General features: G+C 42.5%; 1 protein-coding gene across 3 annotated transcripts in view; it reads left to right on the top strand.

Annotated features, from left to right (window-relative positions):
• The window catches only part of Nasp (nuclear autoantigenic sperm protein), a 29,661-nt gene that overhangs the window by 875 nt on the left and 14,148 nt on the right, over positions 1-14,638 (top strand). For 2 of the 3 annotated variants that reach the window (XM_069987354.1, XM_069987351.1), the window contains exons 2-4: positions 6,336-6,383; positions 12,324-12,434; positions 13,461-13,541. In XM_069987354.1, the coding sequence (XP_069843455.1) occupies positions 6,336-6,383; positions 12,324-12,434; positions 13,461-13,541 (240 nt within the window). The remainder of the gene's footprint in view (positions 1-6,335; positions 6,384-12,323; positions 12,435-13,460; positions 13,542-14,638) is intronic. The other variant, XM_069987353.1, reaches the window with a different exon arrangement.

Raw genomic sequence — 14,638 nt, 5'->3', positions numbered from 1 at the left:
GAGTATTCTGTTAGCGCTGCGTGGAACTCCTTCCACTGGTCAGCCGTGTTTTCTTGCTGGGTGAGTCGGCTGTGTACAAGCAGGATTAGTGAAAGATCCCGAAGGCGAAGAAAATGTAATTGCATGGAAAGGCATGTTGTTACTCAGACACTGAATTTTTCGGAGTGTGGAATCACTCATATATTCTATAATACAAGTTCTGTTTTCGATACAACAGGTCTGATAACTCATCCTTCTGAGTGTACAGGGACTTTTTTTTAAAATCGGTTTTCTCAAGATGTACATCCCAATTGACATTACACAGTATATTTACAGTTAGCTGAGTTTTTTGGCCTTTGTGTGTCTTACCACTTTTTGGTTTGTTTCCTAGTAGATTCATGAGAAGCAAGTGATTGTCAAACCACCCTCAGGATCATTTGAGAACTTCAATTTCAGAATTAACATTTTGTCTCCTCATTTTTTCCTTAGAGTGGCATTGTGAGTTGTGTTGTATTATGAAGAGAGTTATTTTTTGTAGTGCTTCCTAGACAACATTTACCACATTCTGTGTACAGGTGTCTTCACTTTTTTTTTTTTTTGTCAGACCTGGGGCTTGAACTCAGGACCTGGGCACTGTCCCCGAGCTTCTTTTGCTCAAGGTTAGGACTCTACCACTTGAGCCACAGCACCACTTCTGGCTTTTTCTTTTTCTTTCTTTCTTTTTTTTTTTTTTTTGAGTCCAGTGGTGGGGCCTGAACTCTGGGCCTGAGCGCCGTCCTTCAGCTCTTCAGCTCAAGGCTAGCGCTCTACCACTTGAGCCACAGCGCCACTTCTGGCTTTTTTCTTTTTGCTTATGTGGTGCTGAGGAATCGAACCCAGGGCCTCATGCATGCAAGGAAAGTGCTCTACCACTGAGCCACCTTCCCAGCCCTAGCTTTTTCTGTTTATGTAATATTGAGGAATTGAACTCAGAGCTTCATGCATGCTAGGCAAGCACTCTACCACATTTCTTTTTCTTCTTTCTTTCTTTCTTTTCTTTCTTTCTTTTTGTTCAGTTGGGCCTGGGCTCTATACCTGAGCTGTTCAGCTCAAGGCTAGCGCTCTACCACTTGAGCCACAGCACCACTTCTGGCTTTTTCTGCATATGTGGTGCTGAGGAATTGAACCCAGGGCCTCATGCATGCAAGGCAAACGCTCTACCACTGAGCCACCTTCCCAGCCCAAAAATTTTATTTTTTTATACATGATTATAGTGTGAAATAGTTTTTTGTAGGTCTTGGGACTTGAACTTGGTCTAGGCAATGTCCTTGCTTTTGTGTTCATGACTAGCATACTACCATTTTGAGCTATAGCTCTACTTCTAGTTTTCTAGTGGTTAATTGGAGATAGGAGTCTCATGGACATTCCTGCCTGGGCTGGCTTTGAACTGAGATCCTCAGATCTGTTTCCTGACTAGGATTACAGGCATGAACCACCAGTGCCCACCTTTGGAAGGTGAGAAAAATCTAAGAATGCAGAAATAATGGCTCACACTTGTAATCCTAGCTACTCAAGAGGCTGAGATCTGAGCAGAAAACCAAATGGACTAAATGGTCCTCAATTCTTTTATGTTAAGAAGTATAGGGTGTTATGTAACTCAGGCTGTCTTCAACTCCTGATTCTCTTGCCTCTGCCTTCTGAGGGCTAGAATTACAGGTGAGAACCACCAGCTCATAATTATGAAAGAATTAGATCTTTTCTTTCTTTTTTTTTTTTTTTGCCAGTCGTGGGGCTTGAACTCTGGGCCTGGGCACTGTCTCTCAGCTCTTTAGCTTAAAGCTAGCATTTTACCTCTTGAGCCAGAGTGCCACTTCTGGCTTTTTCTACTTATGTGGTTCTGAGGAATCGTACCCAGGGCCTCATGCATGCAAGGCAAGCACTCTACCACTGAGCCAACCTCCCAGTCCTAGATCTTATTCTTTAAGAGAGTTTAGTGTGTGTGTCATCTTCTAGTCTTTGTCTTTTGTGAAATGTGTGTCCCAAAGTATTCTCCATTTACTGCTTTAAAATCTGGATCCACACTAAGCCAGGCATGGGTAGGATATGCATTTCTTTATTTATTTTTGTCAGTCATGGGGCTTGAACTGTGGGCCTAGGAACTATTCTTCAGCTCAAGGCAAGCACTCTACCATTGAGCCACAGCGCCACTTCCAGCCTTTTCTGCTTATGTGGTGCTAAGGAATCGAACCCAGGGCCTCATGCATGCAAGGCAAGCACTCTACCACTGAGCCACCTCCCAGCCTTAGCACATGCATTTCTTTTTTTTTTTTTTTTAATTGTGACTAAGTAATTACATAAATTTCACAGTATTGGGGCTGGGATGGTGGCTCGGTGGTAGAGTGCTTGCCTTGAATGCATGAGGCCCTGGGTTTGATTCCTTAGCACCACATAAGCCATAAGCAGAAAAAGCCAGAAGTGGTGCTGTGGCTCAAGTGGTAGAGCGCTTGCCTTGAGCTGAAGAGCTGAGGGACAGCGCCCAGACCCAGAGTTCAGGCCCCACGAACGACCAAAAAAAATTTCACAGTATTTTGGAATAGTAGCACATACATTTCTAATCATAGCTTCTGAAGAAGTGAAGATTAAAAGGATCATGACTTGAGGCCAGCCTAGACAAAAAACATTTGTGAGACCCCCCCTCTCTCAACCAATAAAAAGGTGGATGTAGTGACACATGCCTTTGAGCTACACTGGAAGCTGTTTTGGCTGGGCTGGGCAAAAAGCAACACTATTCAAAAAACAGAGTTAAGGAGTTAGTGGCATAGTTAAAGTTGGTATAGTGCCTGTCTATCCTTGCAACTCAACACCAAAACAACTTGGATTCACTCTAAAGATTTTCCTCTCCACCCACCCAAAAAAAAGAAAGGAAAAATCTGCTATAACTAATGAGTAAGTTAAGCAAAGTTGTAGGATCTGAAATCAATACAAAAATCAGTTGTATCTGCATCTCTGCATTAACCTGAAACCCTCAAAATATTCTCATTTAAATCTGCAGCAGAAATTTCAGTTTTGGAAGGCAGCTAGGTCTTGATAGAAACAGAATTTAGTTTCTCCCAGCTCTTTTCTGCTCACAGCTGGTACTATTGTTGGGCTGGGAAGGTGGCTCAGTGGTAGAGTGCTTGCCTTGCATGCCTGAGGCCCCGGGTTCATTCCTCAGCACCACATAAGCAAAAGGAAAAAAGCTGGAAGTGGCGCTGTGGCTCAAGTGGTAGAGTGCTAGCCTTAAGCTGAAGAGCTAAGGGACAGTGCCCAGGCCCAGAGTCAGAGTTCAGGTCCCACAACCGGACTCCAAAAAAAAAAAAAGCTGGTACTATTGTTACTTGTGCTACTATATCCAGTCCAATGGCAGGCTCCATGTGCTTTTATTATTTTATTTGGTTTTGGGGCTTGAACTTGGGGTATGGCACACTCTATTGGCTTTTTTGCAAGGCTACTACTTGAGCCATGCCTCTAGTCTGACATTTTGCTGATGAATTACAGTTTCAGACTCCTTTGGACTTTTCTGCCCTACTGGTTTTGAACTATGATACTACAGATCTCACACTCCTGAGTAGCTAGAATTATGGGGTAAATCATTGCTGCCCAGCTTAGATGCATGCTTTTGCTTTTTTTTTTTTTTTTTTTCCAGTTATGGGGCTTGAACTCTGGGCCTGGGAGCTGTCCCTCAATTCTTCAGCTCAAGGCTAGGTCTCTTCCATTTAAGCCACAGTGCCCCTTCCAGTTTTCTGGTGGTTAATTGGAGATAAGCATCTTCAAGGACTTTCCTGCCCACGCTGGTTTTGAACCACCATCCTCAGATCTCAGCCTCCTGAGTAGCTAGGATTACAGGTGTGAGCCACCCGCACCTTTTAACTTGTGTGTGTGTGTGTGTGTGTGTGTGTGTGTGTGTGTGTGTGTGTGTGTGTGTGTGTGTGTGTGTGTGTGTGTGTGTCACTGGGGTTTGCATTCAGCCTCATACTTGCTAATCAGGTACCCTAATTACTTGAGCCCTTGTTTCTTTTGCTTTAGTTTATTATTCATATAGGCTCTCCCCTTTGCCCATGGACAGCCAACCTTGTTCCATTATCATCCCACCTGCCTCTCAATTATTACAGGAATTTGTCATCAGGTCTGGCTTTTGGGGGGGGGGGTGTTGGTCATGGAACCTGAACTCTGGGCCTGAGTGCTGTCCCTCAGCTCTTCAGCTCAAAGCTAACACTCTACCACTTGAGCCACAGTGCCACTTCCACCTTTTTCTGCTTTTATGGTGCTGAGGAATTGAAACCCAGAGCCTCATGCCTAAAACGCAAGCACTCTACCACTGAGCCATCTTCCCAGCCCTCCCCCCCTTTTTTTTTTTAAAGCGGGGCTGACATCGAGTCTTTCCATCTCCTTCCTTTCCAAATGCTACCACCCTTGTAGCTGGGATTACATACAGATATACACCACAACCTCTGGTGCGTGTATGTTCATTTTAGATTGATTTTTTTTTTTTTTTTGGGTCAGGTCATGGGGCCTGAACTCTGGGCCTGGGCACTGTCCCTCAGCTTTTCAGCTCAAGGCTAGCGCTCTACCACTTGAGCTACAGCACCACTTCCGACTTTTTTCTTATGTGGTGCTGAGGAATCGAACCCAGGGCCTCAGGCATGCAAGGCAAGCGCTCTACCACTGAGCCAACTTCCCAGCCCCTTAGATTGATTTTTATGTCAGTGTATTCCAGTGTGTGCTTGAACTCAGGGCCTGGGTGCTGTCCCTGAGCTTCTGGTGCGCAAGGCTGTGTTCTACCTCTTGCTGCAGCTCCACTTTCTGCATTGTTAGCAGTTAATTGAAAATAGAGTCTCACATGCCAGATTTCCTGCCCAGTCTGGCTTCACTTCAAACTGTGAGCCTCAGATCTCAGCTCCTGACTAGGTAGGGTTACAGGCGTGAGCTACTGTTGCCAGTTCGTACTTCACTTCTTTTATATATATAATGGTTGTGGGGGTTGAACTTGGCCTAGACCCTGTCTCTGAGCTTTTTTGTGCAGTTAGTACTCTATCACTTTGAGCCATAGCTCCACTTCCAGTTTTTGAGTGGTTAATTGGAGATCAGAGTTTCACAGGGACTTTTCTGCCCAGGATAGTTTCAAGCTGCTATCCTTAGATTATATAGCCTCCTGAGTAGCTAGGATTACAGACATGAACCACTAGCACCCTGCTAGACTATTTTTTTTGGGGGGGGGGGTCCGGTCATGGGCCTGAACTCTGGGCCTGGGCGCTGTCCCTCAGCTCTTCACCTCATGGCTAGCGTTCTACCACTTGAGCCACAGTGCCACTTCCGACCTTTTCTGTGTATGTGGTGCTGAGGAATTGAACCCAGGGCCTCAGGCATGCAAGGCAAGCGCTCTACCCCGAGCAACCTTCCCAGCCCTTCACCTTCTTTTAGATATAAAACATTTGTGGAATTTCTATATGTTTGAGTGTGCATGCATGTTCGTGTGCATGTACAGGTGCATGTTAGTGTTCGTTTTATCTTCCTGCTAGTTACTTGAAGTCTTGTGTTTGTTTACCAAGGCTGGCTTTAAACTATGGCTTTCACTTTCTCAGCCTATGGAGTAGGAAGAATACACCAACAGCTAGTGGCTCACATGTAATTGAAGTAGCTAGAACTACATATGTGAGCCACATATGTGGCTGTTGGTGTATTCTTGCTGCTAGTGTTGCCTGAATGTTGTAGTATGTGTATACAGCATTACTTTGGCACAAAAACTATTTGAATCTTTATTACTACCACAGTGTGGCTGATAAAGTAGTGTCAGTTTTTGAGCAATTAGTTACTGGTATATAAGGAACTAAACAAAACTTTAGGATTAAATATTTGGAAATAAGGCAATTTGAACATTACCTTGATACTTACATTTTACAAAAACTCAAATGAGAAAAATTTAAAAGCTAGTTTTTCACTACAGTGGTTTGAGAAGCTATGTGATAATACCATTTGGTCAGAATAGTTCAATAAATGTCAGGGATAGGAATGTAGTAGATCCTTGGAAAGAACTGTCACAAAAAGATCTTGAATATTTGTATAAATAGCAATCCAAGGCCTTTCTAGGTTTGGTCTGCTTGACAACAACTGAATGCATTGCACTTGGCCTCTTAAGTTGTACCTGGTCTTTGTGTCTAGCTGTGAAGTTGCTGAGTATTTAAACTCTAGATAGTAGAATGAGTAGGCGTTGAATAGTAATGTATGGAATCCATAATACTTGGTTCCTGTTGATAGCTTAAGAAGTGATGGCTTTTTATTTATATTTTTCTGAATTTCCAGGCTTAAAATCGCCTCTATTTTTACTTTTTCAATTATAGAATTGAAGATGCTCCTGCTCCATCTACCTCTGCAGATAGAGTGGAAAGGTAAGGTTATTTGCATGGTACTATTAGATTCGTATCTGGAATATAAACTAAGCATCATAACTTCAAAGTCAGTTTGTGTATATATTTATTTCACTGTGGATTGAATCCATGGCCTCACTCTTGCCATTGAGCTTATGCCTTTTGCTCCTCAAAAGATTTTTGTATGTGCTAGGGTAACATCCTCTTTTAAGGAATCATTAAGATCATTTTCATAAAAACAAGACTTTTTTTTTTGGTCAGTCATGGGGCTTGAACTCTGGGCTTGGGCACTGTCCCTCAGATCTTCTGCTCAAGGCGAGTGCTCTACCACTTGAGCCACAGCTCCACTTCCGGTTTTCTAGTGTTTTTTTTGGAGATAAGAGTCTCACGGACTTTCATGCCTGGGCTGGCTTTGAACCGTGATCCTCGGATCTCAGCCTCCTCAGTAGCTAGGATTACAGGCGTGAGCCACCGACGCCTGGCTAAGACTTTTGTTTAACTATTGACACTATACTGTGAAAGCAGTGACATCTACACTAGCAGGTTTTTTATTTAGGAAGAATACCCATAATGGAGCTAGTCCTACTACTACTAAATCTAAGTCCTTGGCTTCTTGATAGTAGATGATAGATAGTAGATAGTAGTTGATAGTAGATAGATAAAATCCTTCAGCATATGGAAATAGATATAATAGTTGGTTCTAGGAAAAGCACTTGTGTGACTGTTGAACTAAGAATTAAAAAGTATTTATTTTTTTCTTGTTTTAGCGTTTGGATTTGGCCTCACATTTTTTTGGGGGGGTCGGTCATGGGGCTTGAACTCTGGGCCTGGAGCCACAGCACCACTTCCGGTTTTTGAGTGGCTGGGAAGGTGGCTCAGTGGTAGAGGGCTTGCCTTGCATGCTTGAGGCCCTGGGTTCGATTCCTCAGCACCACATAAGCAGAAAAAAAAACCAGAAGTGGCGCTGTGGCTCACGTGGTAGAGTGCTAACTTTGAGCTGAAGAGCTGAGGGACAGTGCCCAGGCCCAGAGTTCAGGCCCCATGATTTTGAACCGCGATCCTCAGATCTCAGCCTCCTGAGTGGCTAGATTTTTTTTTTTTTTTTTTTTTTTTTTGATGGCTAGGATTACAGGCGTGAGCCACCAGCACCCGGCTACACATTCTTTTCTTCTAGCTGACATTCTACCGGTTGACTCAAACTCTTTGGGGTCCTGTCATGACGCCTGAACTCTGGGCTTGGGCGCTGTCCCTCAGCTCTTCAGTTCAAGGCTAGTGCTCTACCACTTAAGCCACAGTGCCACTTCCAGCTTTTTTTTTTTTTTTTTTTTTCTTTTTGCTTATGTGGTGCTGAGGAATCAAACCCAGGGCCTCAAACTTTTACTTTTGGCATTTTGCTGTTTAGAATGTAGGGTCTCATAAAATTTGTCTGTCTGGGCTGGCTCCAAACTTTGATTCTCAGTAGCTAAGATTACAGACATGAGCCACTGGCACCTAGCTTAGTTTTTTTTTTTTTTTTCTTTTGAAAACTACTTGCTATCCTCCTTCCTTCTTGTTTGATTTTTCTAAGGTATTCTAGGGTTTGAACTTGGGGGTCTTAATTTTGGCTGGCTGGCTTAAGTAATTTTGCTGTTACTATTCATGTGTTCTATAAAGAGCTACCTTTTTTTTTTTTTTCTTTTTCCCCCCCTCTGGTCATGGTGCACTGTTCCTGAGCTCTACCACTTGAGCCACAACACCATTCCAGTTTTCTGGTGGTTAATTGGAGATAAGAATTTCACAGACTTTCCTCCCTGGGTTGGCTTGGAACCGAGATCTTCCGATCTCAGCCTCCTGAGTAGCTAGGATTACAGGCGTGAATCACTGGCACCCTCTTAGGGCTGCCATTTCCTAAGTCAGGTAATGAGTGCAATGAACATTTATACATTTGAACAACATCATCTCTAACTTTACTTTCTCCCAGTTTGCCCCTTCATCCCTACCCACTAAAATTTTTTTTATATATAAATTGCCAAGGTGATGTACAGAGGAGTTACAGTTACGTAAAGTAGTGAGTACATTTCTTGTCTGACTTGTTACCCCACTCCCTCTCTCTCATTTGTAAGTTGCTTGGCATTTTCACCTCTTCAGTTCTCCCCTACTTTGTCCCTGCTATTTCTTGGAATAACTTTGATAGTGCGTTAGATCAGGGACAGATAGCTCTTGTTATTTTAGGATCATAGTTTCAAACCAGACCAGTAGGAAAGTCTCTGAGACTCTACCTCCAATTAACCACAAAAAGCTAGAAGTAGAGCTGTGGCTCAAATAGTAGAGCACTACTAGCCTTGAGCACAAAAGCTCAGGTACAGCTTTTGGGCCCTGAATTCAAACCCCAGGAACAGGAGGAAAGAAGGGGTACTTTAGTTTTTCAGAGGAATTATGCCTTTGGATTCCTCCCCTTTGTATGCCTGTGTTAAAAATGCTCTGGGGACTAGGAACATGGCCTAGTGGTAGAGTGCTTGCGTAGCATGCATGAAGCCCTGCCTTTGATTCCTCTCAGTACCACATAAACAGGAAAGGCCAGAAGTGGCACTGTGGTTTAAGTGGCAGAGTGCTAGACTTGAGCACAGAGGCTTAAGAGCCAGAGCCCAAGTTCTGAGTTCAAGTCAGAGTACCAGCAAAAGAGAAAAAAGAAATGCTTTGGATGTTGGGGAATCATGTTTACCAACTCTTAAAGGAACGAGTAAAGTTTACTTCTGCAGAAGAGTACTGCCATCAGCTAATAATCTGGCAGGCAAGCACACTGTAGGCAAGCTGTTCGCTTTTTAATTCCTAATCCAGCAGGCCCTGCCCCTCTGTTTAGATTAGCTGAGCCTCAGGTTCACAATCTGGAGAAGGATGTGGTTTAGTTAACAGGATATAACTAAATTCAAGGAACTTCTAACAGGATGTCTTCCTTAAAGTATAGCAGGAAAAGGATATAACTAAAATATAATCAACAAGGGCCAAGTCACCTTGCCAAAGCAAGACCTTTTCAGAAAAAAAATTCTTACAAGATTGACAGAAAGGAAGCAATCTGCTTCAATAGAAAAGATGTTTTTCTCACACCTCCTTTAATTAGTCTGTGAATATATAAGAACTGTAGAAGTTACTATGTTTAGTTGTATTTTAAATGGAGTTTCCACATATGAGAGTAAACAGTGTTTGCTTCTCTGAGCTTGGCTTATTTTTTTTCTAGGTCCATCAAATGACTTTCTGATGGATGAATAACAGTCCAGTGTGTTTGTACATCACATTTTCTTGATCTACTCATCTATTGTTGAGCATCTGGGCTGTTTTCATGACTTGGCTACTGTGAATAGTACAGCAGTGAACATGGATGTGCAAGTGTCTTTACCCTATTCTGACCAAGAGTGGTAGTGCTGGATCATAGCGTAGTTTTATGTTTTATTTTTTGAGGAGTCTTCAAACGCCTCAGAGTTGCGCAGACTTAACTTTTTGCTAGTTTTTTTGGGAAACAGCATCTCAAGGATTTATTTCTGCCTAGGCTGAATTTAAACAGATTTTTAGGGTCTCAGCCTCCTGAGTAGCTAAGATTACATGCATGAACCATTGGTACCTGGTTTTATTTCACTTTTTTCCTTTTAGCAGCTATTAAACTAAATTAACATAGAAGATATACATAACTTAACAGTGACCAGTTTAATGAGTTGTGAGATTATATATGTGAATACCTATAAATCATTCCAACCAAAAAGAACATATTCGCCTTATTGTTTCCTGTACTACTTTGTATATTCTACCCTCCCTAGGCAACTACTAAGCTTTCTGTTTGTTATTGTGGATGACTTTACAGTTTGTGTAATTTTATTTAGATAATATCATTTGGTTTATACTTTTGGTATACACTTTTTTTTGGGGGGGGGGTCCAGTCGTGGAGCCTGAACTCTGGGCTTGGGCACTGTCCCTCAGCTCTTCAGCTCAAGGCTAGCACTCTACCACTTGAGCCACAGCGCCACTTCTGGCTTTTTTCTTTTTGCTTATGTGGTGCTGAGGAACCCAGGGCCTCATGCGTGCAAGGCAAGTGCTCTACCACTGAGCCACCTTCGCAGCCCCTGGTATATATCTTTTCTTTTCTTTTTTTTGCCAGTCCTGAGGCTTCAACTCAGAGCCTGGGCTCTGTCCCTGAGCCTTTCTGTGCTCAAGGCTAGTGCTCTACCACTTCTGGCTTTTTCTGTTAAGTGGTACTAAGGAATTGAACCCAGGGCTTCATGCATGCTAGGCAATTGCTATACCACTAAGCCACATTTCTATCCCTCTCCCTGTTTTGTTTTTTGGTTGGTCGTGGGTTTTTAACTCTGGGCCTGGATGCTGTTCCTCAGCTCTTCTGCTCAAAGCGAGCTCTCCCACTTGACCCACAGTGCCACAGTCTCACAGACTTTCCTACCTTGGCTGGCTTTGAACTGCGATCCTTAGATCTTAGCCTCCTAAGTAGCTAGGATTATAGATGTGAGCCACTGGCGCCTGATGTGCACCCCCCCCCCCCCCCCCCCCCCGCGCGCGCCTTTTTAAAAAAATGTTGGTTATTGGGCCTTGAATTCAGGGCCTCTCACTCTTATTTGGCTTTTCTGCTCACAGCTCACACTCTATCATGTGAACCAAAAGCTCCAGTTCTAGGAAGTATAGAACAGTATGTTCAAATGCATTTCCAAGCAAAGAAGAGCAAGACCCTATCAAAATAACAGTACATAAAAGGGCTGGACGCCTGGATCAGACATAGAAAATCTGCGTAGTAACTGCAAGTCCCTGTGTTTAACCCCAATTTGGTGAATTGTTTATTCATTCTAGTGATGCTGAGGTTTGAATTCAGAGCCTTGTGCTTTTTAGGCATACATTCCACTATTGAACCATGCCCTTAGTCATTTTTTTTTTTTTTTGCCTGTCCTGGATATTGAAATGTAGGCCTGGTCACTGTCTCTTAAGTTCTTTTATTCAAGGCTAGCATTCTACCACTTGAGCCACAGTACCACTTCTGGTTTTTGGTGGCTAATTGGGTATAAGACACTCAAGCCCAGCACCAGTGGCTCATACCTGTAATCCTAGCTACGCAGGATCTCTGAGGATCGCGGTTCAAAAAGCCAGCCTGGGCAGGAAAGTCTGTGAGATGAGCAGTATCTCATGTCCTTTCCCACCTGGGCTAGCTTTGAACCAATAATCCTCAGATCTCAGCTTCCTACATAGCTAGGATTACAGATGTGAGCCACCAGTGCCCAGCACAAGTTCATGTTTATAATAAAATAATTGATAAGGATTTTAGTTCACTATGTGGATAGTTTTTGCCAGTCGTGGGGCTTGAACTCAGGGTTAGCAATGTGCTACTTCTGGCCTTTTCTGTTGATATGGTACTGAGAAATTGAACCCATGACTTCAAGCATGCTAGGCAAGCACTCTACCACTAAGCCACATTCCCTGGGTAGTTGTTTATTGCATCACCATTTAATACAAATTTTATCCTTATTGAATTAGTTGTCAAAGTTTTAGCCAAATATATGTGGATTTATTGTCCTAGTTTGCTTTTCTTTATGCCATTACCACATTGTATTCATCTGGAGATCACTGTGTCTTACTGTGCTTACTGAAGTATTTCTTTGCATTGCCCTTTGTAGGCATGTGATCTATGTGCTGACCTGAATGCCTTCAGCTGCATTCATAATCCACTTGCTATTTGGTTTTGATTGCCCAGTTTATGAATTTATAAACCATTGGCTAATTAGCACATGTATTATAAGTCTATGGAGCAAATAAACTAAGAAATCTTGTAGTAAAGCCTTTCAGAATGTTACCTTTGAGATTTCTTTGGATTTTGTGATGGTATGTGAGTTTAGTCTTAATAGACTAGAAAAGTAGTCTAAAATGGAAATATTATAGACTAAATGTAGTGTATGTTTAACATGTATGATGAAAATACAATCTTTTTTCTTGCAGTGTGGATGTGGATTGCGAAGCTAAGAAATTATTGGGATTAGGACAGAAACACCTAGTGATGGGGGATATTCCAGCAGCTGTCAATGCATTCCAGGAAGCAGCTAGTCTTCTGTAAGTATTGTATATTAAGGGGGACCAAGGATAGATAAATGCAGTGGTGGTGCTCACTAGATACTGTGTGAATAATGAACTATACAACTTGTAGGTGGGATGGGAGAGAGAAAGTGAGAGAAGGAATGACATTGTCCAAAGAGAAATGTACTTTTTTTTTTTTTTTTGGTATGTTTTTTATTGTAAAAATGCTGTACTGAGGGGGGTTACAGTTACATGAGCAAGGTAATGAGTATATTTCCTATTGAGAATTGTTGCCTCCTCCTTTGTTTTCCCCCTACCATCCCTTTCCTCCCACCTCCACAACTATTACCCCACCCCCGCCCAAATGTACTGTTCATTTGACTTATGTAACCATAACTCCTTTATAATAACAATAAAAATTACATTAAAAATACAGATAAGAAAACTAAGGCACTGAAGTTAGTTTATTAATCTAAGTTGCACAACAAGCAAGAGTTAAGTTATGCTTTACAGGTTTCATCAACTTAGTCTGGCTCCAAAGATTTGTGGGTTTTGTTTGTTTTTGTTTTGCTGTTGTTGGTCCTGAGGCTTGAATTTAGGCCTTTTTTGCTCAAGGCTAGTGCTTTACCACTTGAGCCACAGCTCCACTTTTAGTTTTATTGTAAGTTTCTTCGAGATAAGAGTCTCATGGAAGGGACTGGGAAGGTGGCTCAGTGGAAGAGTGTTTGGCTCACATGCATGAGGCCCTGGGTTCGATTCCTCAGCACCACATAAGCAGAAAAAAGACAGAAATGGCGCTGTGGCTCAAGTGGTAGAGTGCTAGCCTTGAGCTCAAGAGCACAGCCCCAGAGTTCAGGCCCCACTACTGACCAAAACAAGTAAGTCTCACAGACTTTCCAACCTGGGCTAGCTTCAAACCATGTTCCTCAGCCTTCTGTGTAGCTAGGAACTAACTTAGTAATATATATTTAACTATATCTAGCAAATTGGAGGATGTTTGACATTACTTCATGAGTTGTTAATGTGCATTTAATTATGTTTAGATATATTTTCTCTTTTTAGAGGTAAGAAGTATGGAGAAACAGCTAATGAGTGTGGAGAAGCTTTCTTTTTCTATGGGAAATCACTTTTGGAGTTGGCCAGGTATGTCTCTACCTTGAATGTATGCATAGAATTTTTTCTTTTTTGGTCAGTCGTGGACTTGAACTCTGGGCCTGTGGGCTGTCCCTAAGCTCTTCAGCAAGGCGAGTACTCTACCACTTGAACCACAGTGCCACTTCTGGTTTTCTATTGGTTAATTGGAGATATAACTCATAGACTTTCCTGCCCCAGGCTGGCTTTGAACCATGAGCCTCCTGAATAGCTAGGATTACTGGCATGAGCCACTAGGCACCTGGCTTGAGAGTAGAATATTTTATTTTTACATGTTTTTATTTTAAAATTGGGGTTTGTGGGGACTTGGGCATGTGGCTTAGTGGTACATTGCTTACCTATGCATGAAGCCCTGGGTTCAATTCCTCAGTACCACAGAAAAAGGCTGGAGTGCTGTGGCTCAAGTGGTAGAAAGCTAGCCTTTAGGAAAATGAAGCTCAGGGAGAGTGCCCATATTCTGAGTTCAGGCCCAGGACTGGCAAAAAAAAGAAAAGAAGAAAAAAGGACCTTTCAGGTTTTATATGAGTTAAGAATTAGTAGGTTTGGAAAAGAACAGGAAATATTAATGCAAGTTGTGAATAGCTTTTGATGCAAAGAAGCAAAGTATGTTTTGATTTTAGGATTTATTAAAAGCCAAGTTTTTTTCAGTAGTAAATAGTCGATAATTGATAAAAGCTCAATATAGAGAGATGAACTTCAACCTGCACATGGCAGTCTGAGTCAAGAGTATGGAAGTGTTGGGGGACAAGCCTCACATTTATAGTGATATCCTGTTAGAAAAAAGGGCTAATCGGCAGCCCTGTGGCTCACTACTCAGGAGGCTGAGATCTGAGGATCACAGCCCAGGCAAGAAAAAGTTCATGAGGGGCTGGGAAGGTGGCTCAGTGGTAGAGCGCTTGCCTTGCAAGCCTGAGGCCCTGGGTTCAATTCCTCAGCACCATATAAACAAAAAGAAAAAAAGCTGGAAGTGGCACTGTGGCTCAAGTGGTAGAGCGCTAGCCTTGAGCTGAAGAGCTAAGGGACAGCGCCCAGGCCCAGAGTTTAGGCCTCACAACCGGACCCCAAAAAAAAAAAAGAAAGAAAGAAAA

This window comes from Dipodomys merriami, unplaced genomic scaffold, assembly GCF_024711535.1.
Source record: "Dipodomys merriami isolate MVZ:Mamm:240054 unplaced genomic scaffold, mDipMer1.0.p SCAF_34, whole genome shotgun sequence".
Taxonomy (NCBI): domain Eukaryota; kingdom Metazoa; phylum Chordata; class Mammalia; order Rodentia; family Heteromyidae; genus Dipodomys; species Dipodomys merriami.
The sequence above is the reverse complement of the archived record's forward strand: the minus strand, read 5'-3'. Positions and strand labels throughout refer to the sequence as shown.